This window comes from Lathamus discolor, chromosome 3 (genome assembly GCF_037157495.1).
Source record: "Lathamus discolor isolate bLatDis1 chromosome 3, bLatDis1.hap1, whole genome shotgun sequence".
NCBI classification, from domain to species: domain Eukaryota; kingdom Metazoa; phylum Chordata; class Aves; order Psittaciformes; family Psittacidae; genus Lathamus; species Lathamus discolor.
The window spans coordinates 80,986,958-81,002,044 of record NC_088886.1 but is presented as its reverse complement, the minus strand read 5'-3'; the positions used below and the strand labels follow the sequence as shown (position 1 = coordinate 81,002,044).

General features: G+C 39.5%; 1 protein-coding gene across 4 annotated transcripts in view; it reads right to left on the bottom strand.

The window, feature by feature from the left end:
• The window catches only part of LOC136009777 (aldehyde oxidase-like), a 43,504-nt gene that overhangs the window by 14,901 nt on the left and 13,516 nt on the right, over positions 1–15,087 (bottom strand). For all 4 annotated transcript variants that reach the window (XR_010610644.1, XM_065670013.1, XM_065670014.1 and 1 more), the window contains 11 exons: positions 12,159–12,268; positions 11,259–11,443; positions 9,980–10,142; positions 9,052–9,144; positions 7,000–7,169; positions 5,937–6,063; positions 5,384–5,506; positions 4,393–4,489; positions 3,322–3,446; positions 1,785–1,918; positions 392–479 (listed from right to left, as the gene is read on the bottom strand). Coding sequence is in view for 3 of the 4 variants with exons in the window: in XM_065670013.1 (XP_065526085.1) it covers positions 392–479; positions 1,785–1,918; positions 3,322–3,446; positions 4,393–4,489; positions 5,384–5,506; positions 5,937–6,063; positions 7,000–7,169; positions 9,052–9,144; positions 9,980–10,142; positions 11,259–11,443; positions 12,159–12,268 (1,415 nt within the window). In the remaining variant the exon portion in view is untranslated. The remainder of the gene's footprint in view (positions 1–391; positions 480–1,784; positions 1,919–3,321; positions 3,447–4,392; positions 4,490–5,383; positions 5,507–5,936; positions 6,064–6,999; positions 7,170–9,051; positions 9,145–9,979; positions 10,143–11,258; positions 11,444–12,158; positions 12,269–15,087) is intronic.

Below are 15,087 nucleotides of genomic sequence, written 5' to 3'. Positions count from 1 at the left end.
GGGTGAGTTTTCCTGTATGACACTGTTTCTGTGAAAAACTAGCTGCTCCTTTGTCTGAACCAAACCATATGGATGGTTTAAAATAAACCTCTAGAGAAGTCTCAGCTAGTTTAGCTTCCTGTTCCCAGAAGGAAAGACAGAAAGAACTAGAAGAGCAAAAGGACATGAAGAGACTAGAAAATAAAACAAAACAAAATCCTGCAGAGATACAGGCAAAAGCAGAGAAAAGACTGCACAGCAACATGATCTTCTAGTTTCCTGGCTGGTTTTGTTTTAAAATTGAACCGATTATACTCATCTTTATTAACAGGACACATTACACAGTAACACTAAAATACTTCATCACAGAATATGAGCGGGTATCTTTTCACTGAATTCTTAAGGCACTTACTTTATATTTACCAATAAAAGGATGTCGGCCACCAGTGATTAACATATCATCTCCTCGGCTTAGAATAAGGCGGACTGCTTTGCTGGTTCTAAATAAAAAAAAAAGTCAAATTTCAGTGAAAATGAGATGTTGTTAACAAAACAGCTATTCATCATGTATCATGTATCCAGATCTAGCCATGCACATAAACATGCATTTAAAGTTAAATTTAATAGGCTTAAACTTATGCTTAAATCTATGTTCAGAGTTCATATTTTTTGCATTTACAACTGTCTGAATTTTAATTTCATCTCTTGAAAGCCAACATAACTCAGTGCAAACTTCTTCTCAAGAAATTGTTATTTTAGTGTTAAGACTGAACTGTGTTAAGTGAGCTACCAGCACTTAGCATTTCATTTTAAGCAAGAAATAATCGCTTCTTAGCTGTTCAGAATCATACTGAAAATGGGTGCCTTGAATAAAACCAAAACATGGATAATAATAAAAATAAGTCTACAAATGCAAATACCATTTAAAAGTTACTTTTGAAAAAATGGACATAAGATGTAAAATAAAGTCCTAACAATAAAAAAATAGTAATTGTTTAAACTATATAAAAGATTATTTTTGGCATAGCCTGATTAATCCAAAACATAGATAACGAGGCCAAAAATAATCAAGAGCAGTTTGTACAACAATGGCAATAGTAATAATAGAAATGTATTGAACTAATCACTCAGATTACAAGGTCATTTTGGCTAAGACAAGATGTAGCTTGATGTGCATTCTGCAGCAAGTCAGTTATGCTTATAGAAGAGGTTATGCCCTGGCAGCTGATTGCCAGTATTGTCTGGCCAAATTTGTAGGGTGGGGAACAGAGCTTTATTAAGGTTCCTAGACTAATTCAGGTAGTATTAGCAAAAATTCAGGTAGTATTAGCAAAAAAACCTAACAGATTTAAGCTAATTTTGACTGAAAGATGTTGGGGACTGAATGAGAACTATTTGTTCTTAGAAGCAATTCCACTCATGAACTCTTCCCTCTGCAGCCTGCTGTGCCAGTGAAGTTCACATCTGGATGGTTAATGTCACGCTTTGAATCTACATACAAAGCCTCAACAGTTACGGACTGGTCCTTCTGAAATTCTCAATCATTTCAAGAATATTTCTAGCTTATGCTAACACCAATTTCTTCAATTCCCAATACTTCAGTTGAGGCTAGGGCTGCTTAACATTAAGTAGTCTAACGAAACAAAACAAGTAAATGCACTAACAGTCTTACAAAATGTGAACAGTCAAGATTTTACGACATTTTGGCTAGCAGCTTTGGGTAAGCAGAAAGCATTTTAGCCAAAATGTAAAACTTGTTCGCGCTATTTTCTCTTCATATCCCCATACACGCATACTGCACTTACTTGTTTGCTGCCACTGCAGCAACTGATGCCAGTAGGCCAGACTTCAGGAGTTTCCCACCAAAAGCTCCACCAACTCGTTTAACATGGCACATGATCCTGTTGGCTGGAACACCTAAACTTGCAGCTACCATCTCCTGTAAAAATAGTTTCAATCTTTCATGCCAACTCCAACTAAGCCTCAAAGTGAGGTTATAAAACCTTTTCTTAGAAAAGGGTTCCATAGATGTTTCTTTTCCATTTTTATTTTTTTTTAATCATATGTAAATGATTTTTTCTTTACCTGAGGTTAAAAAGCAAGAAAGATACCAAAATCTCTACCCTGGAGTCTGTGAAAGGGCCATGGACAGAAGTGAAGAATAATACCCTTGGATTTCATTACCTAAACAGTAAGAAGCTTTAGGTATAAGAAAAAGGGATTAGAATACAGTTTTTATTCTTTTTCTTACTAAGATAATAATTTTAATTCAAATAAAACCATTTTCTTTTTAACAGTCTAATGGCCTGCTAGTGTCAGGAGTGTTCTTGCTTTAAATCATTTTCTCAAGCACAAAGTTCATCACACTTCTTGGCTATTGGCAATATACTACTAACAATGGAAATGATAAAAGGAGCTGAAGCGGTTTTTAAACACAAATGCCGGTACTGAGTCTGAAATACTATCAGTTTCCTGCACCACAGCTATTGCTATGCAGACTATATGCTATGTAAGCCTTGCAACATTTACCATCATGAAAATTATAAACAGAGCTGGAATATCTCTCCTGTGAAGAAAGACTGAGAGAGTTGCAGTTGTTCACATTGGAGAAGAGAAGGCTTCAGTAAAACCTTATTGTGGCCTTTCAGTATATAAAGGGGGCTTATAAGAAACAAAGACTTTTTACAAAGGCCTGAAACTGAAACTGAAAGAGGGGAGATTTAAACTGGACATAAGGAAGAAATTTCTTACAGTGAAGGTGGTGAGACACCACAACGGGTTGCCCAGAGAAGTTGTGGATGCCCCATCATTGGCAGTGTTCAAGGTCAGGTTGGACACGGCTTTCAGAAACTTTGAGATGTAGTGAAAGATAACCCTATCCATGGCAGGGGTTTGGATTAGATGATCTTTAAAGGTTCATTTAAACCCAAACTATTCCATTACGATATGGAGCAGCAGTCTCACCTACATCTATTAGAGTTGATCAACCCCACAGCAGGCTCAGACTTCACAGGGTGTTGATTGGTCCTCACCTCAATAGAAAGCTGAGGGAGATGGAGGTGCCTCAGCACTCCACAGAGTTTTTAATGGCTACAGTAGTGGAGCATTGATCAGAGGGAAATAAGAGATGTTTACTTCCTCCTTATCCTCACAGTGTAGTGGTCAAGTGTTTATCCTTTATCAGGATACAGCAGTACTTCAAAGCAGCAGTTGTTGTATAATCCAGATGTGCAATTTCATGTTCCTACTGCTTCTAAATTGTTAAGAGGGACCTGTAAATCAAACTTAGAAAGCTCTGTCACCACAGGGTCAACCACTTTCTCTGAGAATGCTCTGTATTACCTGAATAAATGCTGGATGCTGTGTTGACACATACACATCCATTTCTTTATCCTCTCCTTTTGGAACAGCAAGCACACTCTGAGTCTCCATGTAGAAGTGTTCCTGCCCCCCAATATGAATCTCCCCTGATCCAAAAAGAAAAACACAAGTGTTACTGACAGAAAAAAACAGAAGAAATGAACCAGGGAAGAATTAACAGCCCATCATCATGTAAGTCATGTAAAATCTGACATTCTTTTATGAAGGAGCAACATCTAAAATAAAACCCCAGATTAAACTCCTTGAAGGATTAAATTGATCTTCTTCTAGTGGCATCAACATAACCTGAGAATAATAAGAGCAGAATAACAAAAGAATAACAAGAGCAGAATAATATTGCCTACATGTGGTGTCAACATTAAACAAAACAAGTAAATTAAACAAAGCATAGACACACTGGATCGGGTGAAGAAGGTGGCTACCAAGATCATCAGGGAGCTGAACCCCAGAATGTATGAGAAGAGGCTGAGAGAACTGGATTTATTCGTCCATAAGAAGAAAAGCTTTAAGGGGAGATCTACACCTACAACTACATAATCGGTGGGTATAGAGAAGACCAAGCCAGACTGTTCTCAGAGATGCACGGTGGAAGGATAGGAAGCAATCAATACAAGCAATTCCAAATTGATATAAGAAAAAAAACCAACAACAAACCAAAACACCATGAAAGTGCTCAAACATTAGAAGAGGTCCCTATAGAGGTTGTGGAATCTCCATCTCTGATGATACTCAAAACATGACTGGACATAGCCCTTAGTAACCTGATCTAACGACTTGCTTTAAGCAGGAGTTTGGAGTATATGCCCCGTTCCAACCTAACTATTCTGTGATTCTGTTTCAAGGACAGAGGATGCAGAAAGCTTGAATGCGGTAGCAGGACCACAAGACCACTAAGTTTAATTGCAATTTCTTCTAGGTGACTTTTCTCAGGCCCAGTGGCTATATGGAAAAAAAGGTAGAACTGGGACTTGAACAGACAGACAAACCCAAATACTGGCGACAACTTCTCACCAAGTAGATTCTGCAGTTTACCTTCAATTATGTTATCAACAGTTTCAAATGCCTGATCAACATTCCCTTGTTCTAGTTTTCTTTTGGGCTCAAAGAATGAGTTGTGCTTTATAGCTTCCTGCAGTGAAGAAAAAGAGAAATAGTTTTTCAAAGTATTGTAAAGATTCAATGAACAACTGTATTTCATTGCTTTACTGTCATTTTTTGTAAATTTGTACATTCAGTTCCAGCAATTCTTTCCTGCTATACCTTGTGCTAGTGATGATAGCAGTTTCTGAAGGAAATGCATTTAGTTTATTCAACCTGCTCTTCCCTCTTATACATCTAACACCCAGCAGAAGTCTATTTCCCCTACAACTCCCACAGCGAATTTTTAATATGTTCTATATCCTTAACATCTTTCCCTTCACATTCCCCCAATGCTTCCTATATCGCCAGCCTAACTTTGTTGTCCTGCTAGCTGGACAACAGATAAAAATGATACAGATCAAGGCCAGGTTGGATGAAGCCTTGGGTGGGATGGTTTAGTGTGAGGTGTCCCTGCCCATGGCAGGGGGGTGGGAACTAGATGATCTTGAGGTCCTTTCCAACCCTAACTATTCTATGACTGATTCTATGATTCTATGATCAGGAGCTGATCATTCAGCCAATATACACACACTGATTGACCCATGGACAGCTACCAAAAAAATTACAACCAACCAGCATGCTCACTGACTTTCCTCACCAAAAACATTAGAAGAGCTCTTCTTTCACACACTTATGTTTGCGATTATGAAATCTGTGGGACCTTAATACTTCTGAGACTGTTGCCTATCTACCACCAGTGGTCAAAATTAGCTGAAAGGTTGAAATTTTTTTTATAGAGGACAGACTGGTTAATTGTATATTCATATTCACCCTTTTCCCTTAGAAAATCATGTTTAAAAAGCAAGTGAAAAGTGTGAACTGCTGCCTCCACTAATTAAGTAGATAAGTAATAAAAAAGCAAGAGAAACGAAATTACTAGTACCTCAATTGTTAAGATCACTGGTTCTAGCACTTCATATTCTATCTTCACTTTTGCAGCTGCTTGCTTAGAATGAACATCTGAATCTGCAACCACAGCACAGACAATCTGACCAACACAAATCACCTGTAAAATACACATCACTTAATAGAATAGAGGATTCAAATGATTACCATACGTGATGCTGATATTCTTCTTCTGTGTAACCACTGTTCATGTTTCCCTTTTAGAATTTTGTTTTGATGTAGGACTTTTTTTATTTTTTAGATCATCCATGAAGTAAATAAATTCTTAGAAATAACAGGCACCAGTATAACTGGGGAATCAAGGAAAATACAGTATTCAAAAATGGGTAACAGGAGCCTAACTTGCAATGAAACACACTGTCCCAACAACACAGATGGTTCTGTGAAATTTACTCTGTATTCTTCTGATTTATATATTTTTTCTCTAGGCAAAATATAAAACATACGAAGTAAAACTTCATTATAAAAGGCTGAAGAAAAATAGTAAAAATGAAGAAATTAAGTTTAAAAAAAAAATATTATAGTTATACCTTGCTTCTTGCAAATACAATCTCTGGATCATCAGAATAGTAGAACTCATTTGTAGCAGGTACATCATGAGCTGATATTATATCGAACACTCCTGGTACTTTTAAAGCCTCTGAGGTATCTATAGATCTGATTGGGGTATGGGAAGAGAGAAATGTAATTCACTAGTTTTACAAAGCAATGCACAGAGGAAAAGAACAAATACAGATGTATGTTTCTTGTGCTGCTGGGATCTGCTTATAGGTTCAGACATGTCTTTTCCTTCTCTCTCTGCTATGCAAAGAAGTGCAGGTCAAAATTTAGTAGAATTTAAAATTCTACTAACCTGCTTCATTTCTAGGAAATATTCTAGATGTGATAGGGAAGTAACTGGCCCATTAGACTGCTGAACTGCATTGATATAATAAAAATCTCTGCACAATTATGATGCTACAATTGCAACTTTCTAAGACATCACAGCCTACACAAGTACAAATAACCAACTGTTCATGTAAAGAATTAAAATAGAAATGGTAAGACCAGTATAAATGAAGAGAAAATGGGAATGTATGGGTGTAGAAGGATCAGAAAAAAACCAGCAGAAGGTCTGTAAGAATGGCACGTTTTAGCAGGTCACCACACTCACACCACATCTAAAGGAATCTTCTCTGGATACCCACTTCAGAAGACAAAGAAGAGTGAATAAATCCTACTGACTCAGAGACGTGGGTAATGTTAGCTCCTTGATGGTACCAAAAAATGCAGATCCAAACCCAGCATACTATCTCCAACCTAAGATTAAGCTAGGAAGTATGACACAGACTATAGCTAGAAGCCCTAGTCCTCTCTGTCATCACAATCAGTTCTGACCAGACCACCTGGATATGTTTTCATGTGTGAATGCTGGGCAGACAACTTGGATGTGTTCATTTTGGTGAATGTTGAACGAACTGCTAGAACAGGTGTAACTCTGCAGCCAAAAAACCATAAATGAAAACAGTTTTCTTTAAAGATGACATTTTTTCCAATCTTCCTCTCCTATAGTCTCATATGAGCTTTCCTCAGATACACTTCAGATACACTTACACAATCTTAGCATGAGCTCTGGAACTAGTGACGACAGCCAGGAAGAGCTCCCCATCCACAGAAGGAAGGTCATCAACGTAAACTGCTTCACCAGTGGCATGTTTAATTCCAGATTGGTGCATAATGGGCCGTCCTACAGGATCCTGGGGAGACTGATTTGGCTCTATGTCCTGTACAGTCAAAAATATAGCCCCCCCCGTTTCCCCCAAAGAGTTAAAAGAAGAATAGTCATGTTAATTCTTATAGCAATCGAAGTCAGATGAGGGAACAGCTGTTCATATTACCAACTTCTGGTTCAATATTGAAAACAGATGTGGTGCAGGACCTGCCTGCTGCTCCTGGGGATTTCTTCAATTTCTTCTCTTAAGGAGCCTTCCAAACCCCTTGCACAGGTTTGTCTCTTTGGATTTTTTCCTTAAATATTTACCGTAAAGTGATACAAACAGCACTTCTTTTTTTCAGAAGGACAGCCTCCTCTCTTACTGATTGGTGTTACAAAGCTTTGATAAATTTCTGAATTATCATTGCAAGATTCTGCTCTGTATTTTACCAGCGCCTGGTGTTGTATGGTGAGCCGTTTGCAGCAATTTCTAGGATTTGTGTTCCTTGCTGAAAGACTATAAGTGATCAGTGTAAATCAGTGAGAAATTGCTTAAATATGTCCTTCCCAATTTTATTTCCTTGCACCTGTGGATGCATTTCATGTCTTATTGTTTTGCTAAATCTTTCCTGAAGGTTATTTCAGTGTTGCCAGTTAATTCCGCCACACCAACTAATTGTTGCCAACTTCCAGAACACTTTTCCAGTTTCTGGGTCAGTGTTCACACTAACTTTTTCCTCTTCTACATTTAGAACTAGTCAATTGCTCACAACTCAAAACTTTTTTTCTTCCACAGCTCCCAGTATACAAGTGTTCTAGCTACACACTTCTACTTCCTGCACTGTCAGTCCAAGGCCACGAACAGACATTGTTTACTTGAATGCCCAATATTCTTCAAATGGCTGCCTCAGACGAATCATCTCAGCTTTTCTACTAACAGAATCACCAGGTATTTAAAATTCTTCCCCCCACACTTCCAATTTAAAAAGTTTAATAATGTTCAGATGAAGAAATCCAGACAAAAGATACAGACTTGCAAAAGTCAGAAATTTTAAAGTGAAAAAAGATTTTCCTGGGTTTCTAAATTTCTGTTGCTCAATGCCAACAGATCTGTAAAAAAGAATTGTTTCCATTTCTGTTGTTTAGTCACTTTTTTGCAGTTGGGGAATAAATTACTGAAAGTCATAAAGAACTAGTTCCTTTTATCCTGGCCCCTTTCATTAGTCTGCAGTGTCTTTCTTTTGATGATAGCTCTGAAGGAAGCTGAAGGTAACAACTTGAACAAATTTAGTATTTAAAGCTAAAATGTTATTCTAAATAATATGTAAAAATGAAAAAAGAGAGATATTTACTTATGTTTCATTTAAATTTTCTTCAGGTTTTCAAAAACTAGAGATTTTTACTTGTGTAGGAGTTCCCACCCTGATCGAGACACAAGGGTGAGATCAGAAAATCCAAAAGGTGTTCTTTGCTGCCCTCTACTGCTAACTTCGCCTTGAATATGTTAATTTGATCAGAGCCATCACAAACTCCATCTTTATTCCTAAATCTACAGTAAGCCCTAAGAGCCCTCTAAAATCTGAAGTGTATCTTGAGACAAGAATACTAGAGTGATAGCTACAGACTTAGGTTTTTCAATCTTATTTTCTTCTATTCTTTTCCCAACCAAGTTGCACACTGCAATATACAACATTTAAACAGTCCGACAATGGAGTTTGTTCAGCATATTTACCTTTTGAGAATTGTTTAGAAGAAGTGAGTACACCAATACGAGTCTATTTTTACATACAAGATTTTTCTAATTGAGATACAGTTAAAATCAACCACTAAGAGCCTGTTGCCTTCATTATTTTGGAAAATTTGTACCTGAGCTTTACAGCAAGGGTCATGCTTGAACCATGCTTTTCAGCAAGTCTTATAAAGCACTGAACAATCATAGAATAATCACTTGCCTGGTATATTTGGATACTCTGGGGCATTTTGGTTTTGAAATCTTGTAGGACACTCCTATATTCCATAGGTATGCCATGATAGTGGCAAGGATCCTGAAAAGGAAGTGAACTACTATTTAAACTCACATTTTGAACATTCGAATTAAAAAAGCTAACAAAATCACTAAATACAAACTCTTTATACAGGAAATTCCTTCAAGACTCTGAAAAGCTATAAAGGCTCTAAAATAACCATTTTAAAACAGAGTAGAATTTTGACATTTCAGTAATTAATATTTAAAAATCTAATGGATTCAGCAAATATGCTTGTTGAAAGTAAGCAACATAATGCAGGGATAGTCAGAAGAGCTTTATTCTGGGGTCTGATCAAAACTGGCACTGAACCACTCCTGGTAATAGTAAACTACCTAGGAAAGAGCTCAAGGTAACTCAGAAAAAAAGGCAAAAGTGGTATTTTTTCTCATAGGAACAGATTTAAGACAAAAATAACTAAATTACAGCTAGAATGCGTCGGGAAGTGAAATTTTAGAGCCCTCCTCTCTCAGTCAACAACCCATCCAAGAAGGAGGGTTGGTTTAACACCTGCAGTTGCTTTCCAAAGCTTTTATTTCTATTCTGTTTATTTATGATTTGAAGTACAGCCAGATGGAGTAAGAACTTATGTATGTTTTCTCTGGGCCTGCAGCTCAATACTGATGTATTGCTGCATTAACGTTGCTCAATTTTTTTAAAGCCTAATGTCCAAGGTAAAGATATCTGAGCACCTGAAAGTTAAATGAGCATCTCTCTGGAGTTAAGCACTTACATCTTCTGTAGATCTGAAACCCAAAGACAGTATGTAGCACGTTGTACAAACTGCAAGCACCAACAGGTAATAAAAACCCCTTTCATTTGCTTCTACAAAAGCAGACATGGAGAACTAATTTACCATTGTGTTTAATGACTGCAACACTTCCAGGAAAAATCTGTAGAAGAAACTGACTATCAAAGTTTTTTTATAGTCTACTTTTTCAGCACTGGCTGAGCCTGGAATAGCAATTTCTTTCAGAATTAGTCTGCAAGCTTCATCCAACATTTGATCATTCCAGTGTCTGTCAAGAAGAATAATAGATACAGTCAGACCAGGACTCAAAAAAATAACTACGAATTGCAGTAATACATTTGCACCACGGACCATGGGCATAATCCTGCCCACAATGAAGCCAAAATATTGATTTTAATAATGGTCTGCAATTTTGAAAAGTGTTGGTCAATGTTCCTCACTGAAGTGAGGTCCCTTAGGTCTATGGAATTGACTGCCATACCAATGTTTTTATAATAAATAAATAAAACATCTTACAGCTTTAAAGCTGATTTAACAATCCTACTATTCTGCAGATACTGTCCTATATTTGAAGACAAGTGGATAACAATATTGAAGTAAACTATAGATGCCTTCAGAGAATCTGATTAGTGATGGATAGTTGCAACATTTTCTGAATGGCTGTCTCCTTGAAGTATCTCAACACAGTTAATTTTCCACACGACCTTGGATATCAAAACATAAATCTGCTAGAATAAATTTAATCATGCAGAGCAGCAAAAAATAATGAGGACTTCAACTCCTGAAATAGATGCACATTAAATAGTAAAACAGTTCAGCAGGGCTCCATTTAGATAAATGTTTTTCTACTGCTTGAATTATTTGTAATTTTTTCTTCCAAAATTTGGAAAGATGGTGCAAACTGGGAGGGAATGTCAGGGATTAAGTCCAGAGATTATTATGATCTTGTGGGCGTAGAGATATTAAAAAGGCTAAGGTTTGACTTGTGCTTCTAAGTTTATCAGGCACATGTGTGGTTCTCAAACATCGTATCTATTGGAGCCAAACTGAAGGACTAAAGAACACTGATACCAGGGGATTATCAATTTTATGGGAATCAGCATCATTTACCACTGCTTGGGTCCAGGTGCACAACTGACTATGTATGCCTCATTCACCTATCTCACAGCTCTCGTCTCTCATATCTGAATACTTCAGAGTGGAGTTGCACCCATGTGCAGACTCCAAAGTTCAACCATTCTGAAAAGTCATTGTTAAGGCTTGAACAGATCATTCACTTCAACGTATCAACCAGGCAAGAGAAGCCTTCCATGCTCTAAAGAAGTACATCCAAGCTCTCAAAGTCTCTTCATTCAGAGATACAGAGAAGGCAGAGAAATTGTACCTTCCAGTAAGTGCCGAACAGGTTTGTTTTGCACAGACCGTGGTCGATGCAGCACCTCCATAGAAAATGCTTAAATCCTTTATTATGTCTGTACCTTCTTCAAAAAGCACCCTCATCCCAGCGTTGGTTATTGGGAGAGCATTTTCCCGTCTTGGTGCTTGTCGAAATGCACAGACATACTCCCCCTAGGGAAGATCAGACAGAAGTGCAGACATGTATATATATCTGAAAGTAGAATTTGTTATTGCACTAAGTGAAGCAAGAGAATAAATAATGAAGAGCACAAATTGAACTTTCTGAGCATTCAAGACCATACACTTCCTTTTCTTCACCTTTCAGTAGCTTTACTATCTTTGATTTTCTAGGAGCCCATACAAGTCCTCCATCATCTACACAGTTCACATGATTGAAGACTTTTTCATGGTAGATAGCTGGAAGACAGGGATCTTGTGGAGTGGAGCTGCATTTGTGACACGACCAAAAGCTTAGAGGCTTCCAAAGATTGCCAAACTTCAGTACTTGGATAACATGACCCATAATTCTAAAATCCTGTTACTCGGTTCAGCACATTTATGGAAGGACAAATACACATGTCCAATATTACCTTATTTTAAGAAAAATCCTCCAGAGATGACAATGCTATACTTGCTTGATGCCCTCCTCATTTTAGGGTAAACTTCAGTCTGAATATCACTCTTTATATATCACCAGCTACCTGCTAAATTATGTACTTTGACTGAAACTTGGAAATAGTATGGCACTGACACGGTCAAATGAAGGGAATTCAGAAAGTCAGCAGTAATAGTGTTACTTTAAACACACGGATTAGGCCCCCACCTGCTCTTTATTTAATAGTCTTTAACTCTGTATAAATCAAACCTAAACAAACTAGTACCTTACCTTCTTAGAATGGGGAATATGGACAGAGACTAAGACCTCTTCTGGTGTAATGGTATTGTTACCAACTCCTTCTGCAAAAATATCACTTGAAGGAATCTGTCGCCTTTTTCCTAAAAAAAAAAAAAAAAAAAATAATCCCAAATCAGAAACCTCTGTACAATTGTGCAATCAACATGTATCAATCATATTTTAACTGGCAAGAAATCACAGAATCCCAAGGGTTGGAAGGGACCTAAAAAGATCATCTAGTCCAACCCCCCTGCAAGAGCAGGGTAACCTACAGTACATCACACAGGAACTTGTCCAGGCGGGCCTTGAATATCTCCAGTGTAGGAGACTCCACAACCCCCCTGGGCAACCTGTTCCAGTGCTCTGTCACTCTTACAGTAAAGAAGTTCTTCCTGATGTTAACGTGGAACTTCCTATGGTCCAGTTTACACCCATTGCCCCTTGTCCTATCACTGGATATCACTGAAAAAAGCCTAGCTCCATCATCCTGACACCTACCCTTTACATATTTGTAAACATTGATGAGGTCACCCCTCAGTCTCCTCTTCTCCAAGCTAAAGAGACCCAGCTCCCTCAGCCTCTCCTCATAAGGGAGATGTTCCACTCCCTTAATCATCTTTGTGGCTCTGCGCTGGACTCCTTCAAGCAATTCCCTGTCCTTCTTGAACAGAGGGGCCCAGAACTGGACGCAATATTCCAGATGCGGCCTCACCAAGGCTGAGTAGAGGGGGAGGAGAACCTCTCTTGACCTACTAACCACTCCCTTTCTAATGCACCCTAAGATGCCATTTGCCTTCTTGGCCACAAGAGCACATTGCTGGCTCATGGTCATCCTCCTATCCACCAGGACCCCCAGGTCCCTTTCTCGTTCACTACTTTCCAGCAGGTCAACCCCCAACCTGTACTGGTACATGGGGTTGTTCTTCCCCAGATGCAAGACTCTACACTTGCCCTTGTTAAATTTCATCAAGTTTCTCCCCGCCCAACTCTCCAGCCTGTCCAGGTCTCGCTGAATGGCAGCACAGTCCTCTGGTGTGTCAGCCACTCCTCCCAGTTTTGTGTCATCAGCAAACTTGCTGAGGGTGCACTCAGTTCCCTCATCCAGGTCATTGATGAAAATATTAAACAGCACCGGTCCCAGCACCGACCCCTGAGGAACTCCACTAGTCACAGACCTCCAGCTAGATTCTGCGCCATTGACCACAACTCTCTGCCTTCTTCCTTTCAACCAGTTCTCGATCCACCTCACTACTTGATCGTCAAGCCCACACTTCCTTAGCTTATCTATGAGGATGCTGTGGGAGACAGTATCAAATGCCTTACTGAAATCAAGAAAAACTACATCTACCGCTCTACCTTCATCCCTCCACCTAGTCACTTCCTCATAGAAGGCTATAAGGTTGGTCATACATGACTTCCCCCTCATAAAACCATGTTGGCTGTTCTTAATGACCCCCTCATCCTTGATATGCCTAGTGATGGAGTCAAGAATAAGTTGTTCCATCACCTTTCCAGGGATGGAGGTAAGGCTGACCGGTCTATAATTACCCGGGTCCTCCTTCTTGCCCTTCTTATAGATTGGTGTGACCTTTGCCATCCGCCAATCCTCAGGCACCTCGCCCGTTTCCCACGACTTACCAAAGATGATGGAAAGTGGCCTAGCAATGACCTCCGCCAGCTCCCTCAGCACCCGTGGGTGCATTCCATCCGGACCCATCGATTTACAGATGTCCAGTTTGCATAGCTGATCCCTAACCCAATCCTCATCTACCAAAGCAAACTCCTCCTTTGTCCTGACTCCTTCTGGGGCTATAGAAATCCGGGGCCCTCGGGGAGAGTCTGCAGGAGTAAAGACAGAGGCAAAGAAGGCATTCAGCACCTCTGCCTTCTTTATATCCTCTGTCTCCAGGGTACCCACTTCGTTCAGCAGTGGGCCTATATTGCCTCTTGTTTTAGTTTTATTTGCTATGTATTTGAAGAAGCCCTTTCTATTGTCTTTAACCCGACTAGCAAGATTGAGTTCCAAGGAGGCCTTAGCTGTCCTAATTGCCTCCCTACATCCTCTAACAACTGTCCTATATTCCTCCCAAGCGGCCAGCCCCTCCTTCCATAATCCATAGATTCTCCTTTTCCACTTGAGTTTGCCCAGCAGCTCCTTGTTTAACCACGCCGGTCTCCTAGATCCCTTACTTGACTTCCTACTCATTGGGACGCTCCGATCCTGAGCTTGGAAGAAGCGGTCCTTGAATGCTAACCAACTATCTTGAGCCCCTTTACCGCCTAGTACACTTTCCCATGAGACTTCCCTTAGCAGTTGACTGAAGAGGCCAAAGTTGGCCCTTCGGAAATCCAGAACTGTGGCTTTGCTAGGTATTCTATTCCTCCCACACAGGATCCTAAACTCCACCATCTCATGGTCACTGCAGCCAAGGCTGCCATTGACCGTCACCACTTCGACCAAACCCTCCTTGTTGGCGAGTACTAAATCTAGCAGCGCTGCTCTCCTAGTTGGTACGTCCACCATTTGCATTAAGAAATTATCATCAATGCACTCGAGGAACCTCCTAGACTGTGAATGACTGGCTGTGTGAGTCTTCCAGCAAATATCGGGGTAATTAAAGTCCCCCACGACGACTAAGGCATGTAGTCGCGAGGCTACTTCCAGTTGCCTGTAGAAAGCCTCATCAACTCCTTCGTCCTGATCAGGAGGTCTGTAATAGACCCCCACAACTGTATCACCCGTACCAGTCAGCCCCTTGATTCGTACCCACAGACATTCCACTTGCTCCTCATCCGACCCCGGACAGAACTCAATACATTCTAGTTGCTCTCTCACGTAAAGAGCAACTCCACCACCTCGCTTTGCTGACCTATCTTTCCTAAAAAGGACATAGCCATCCATGACCACATTCCAGTCATG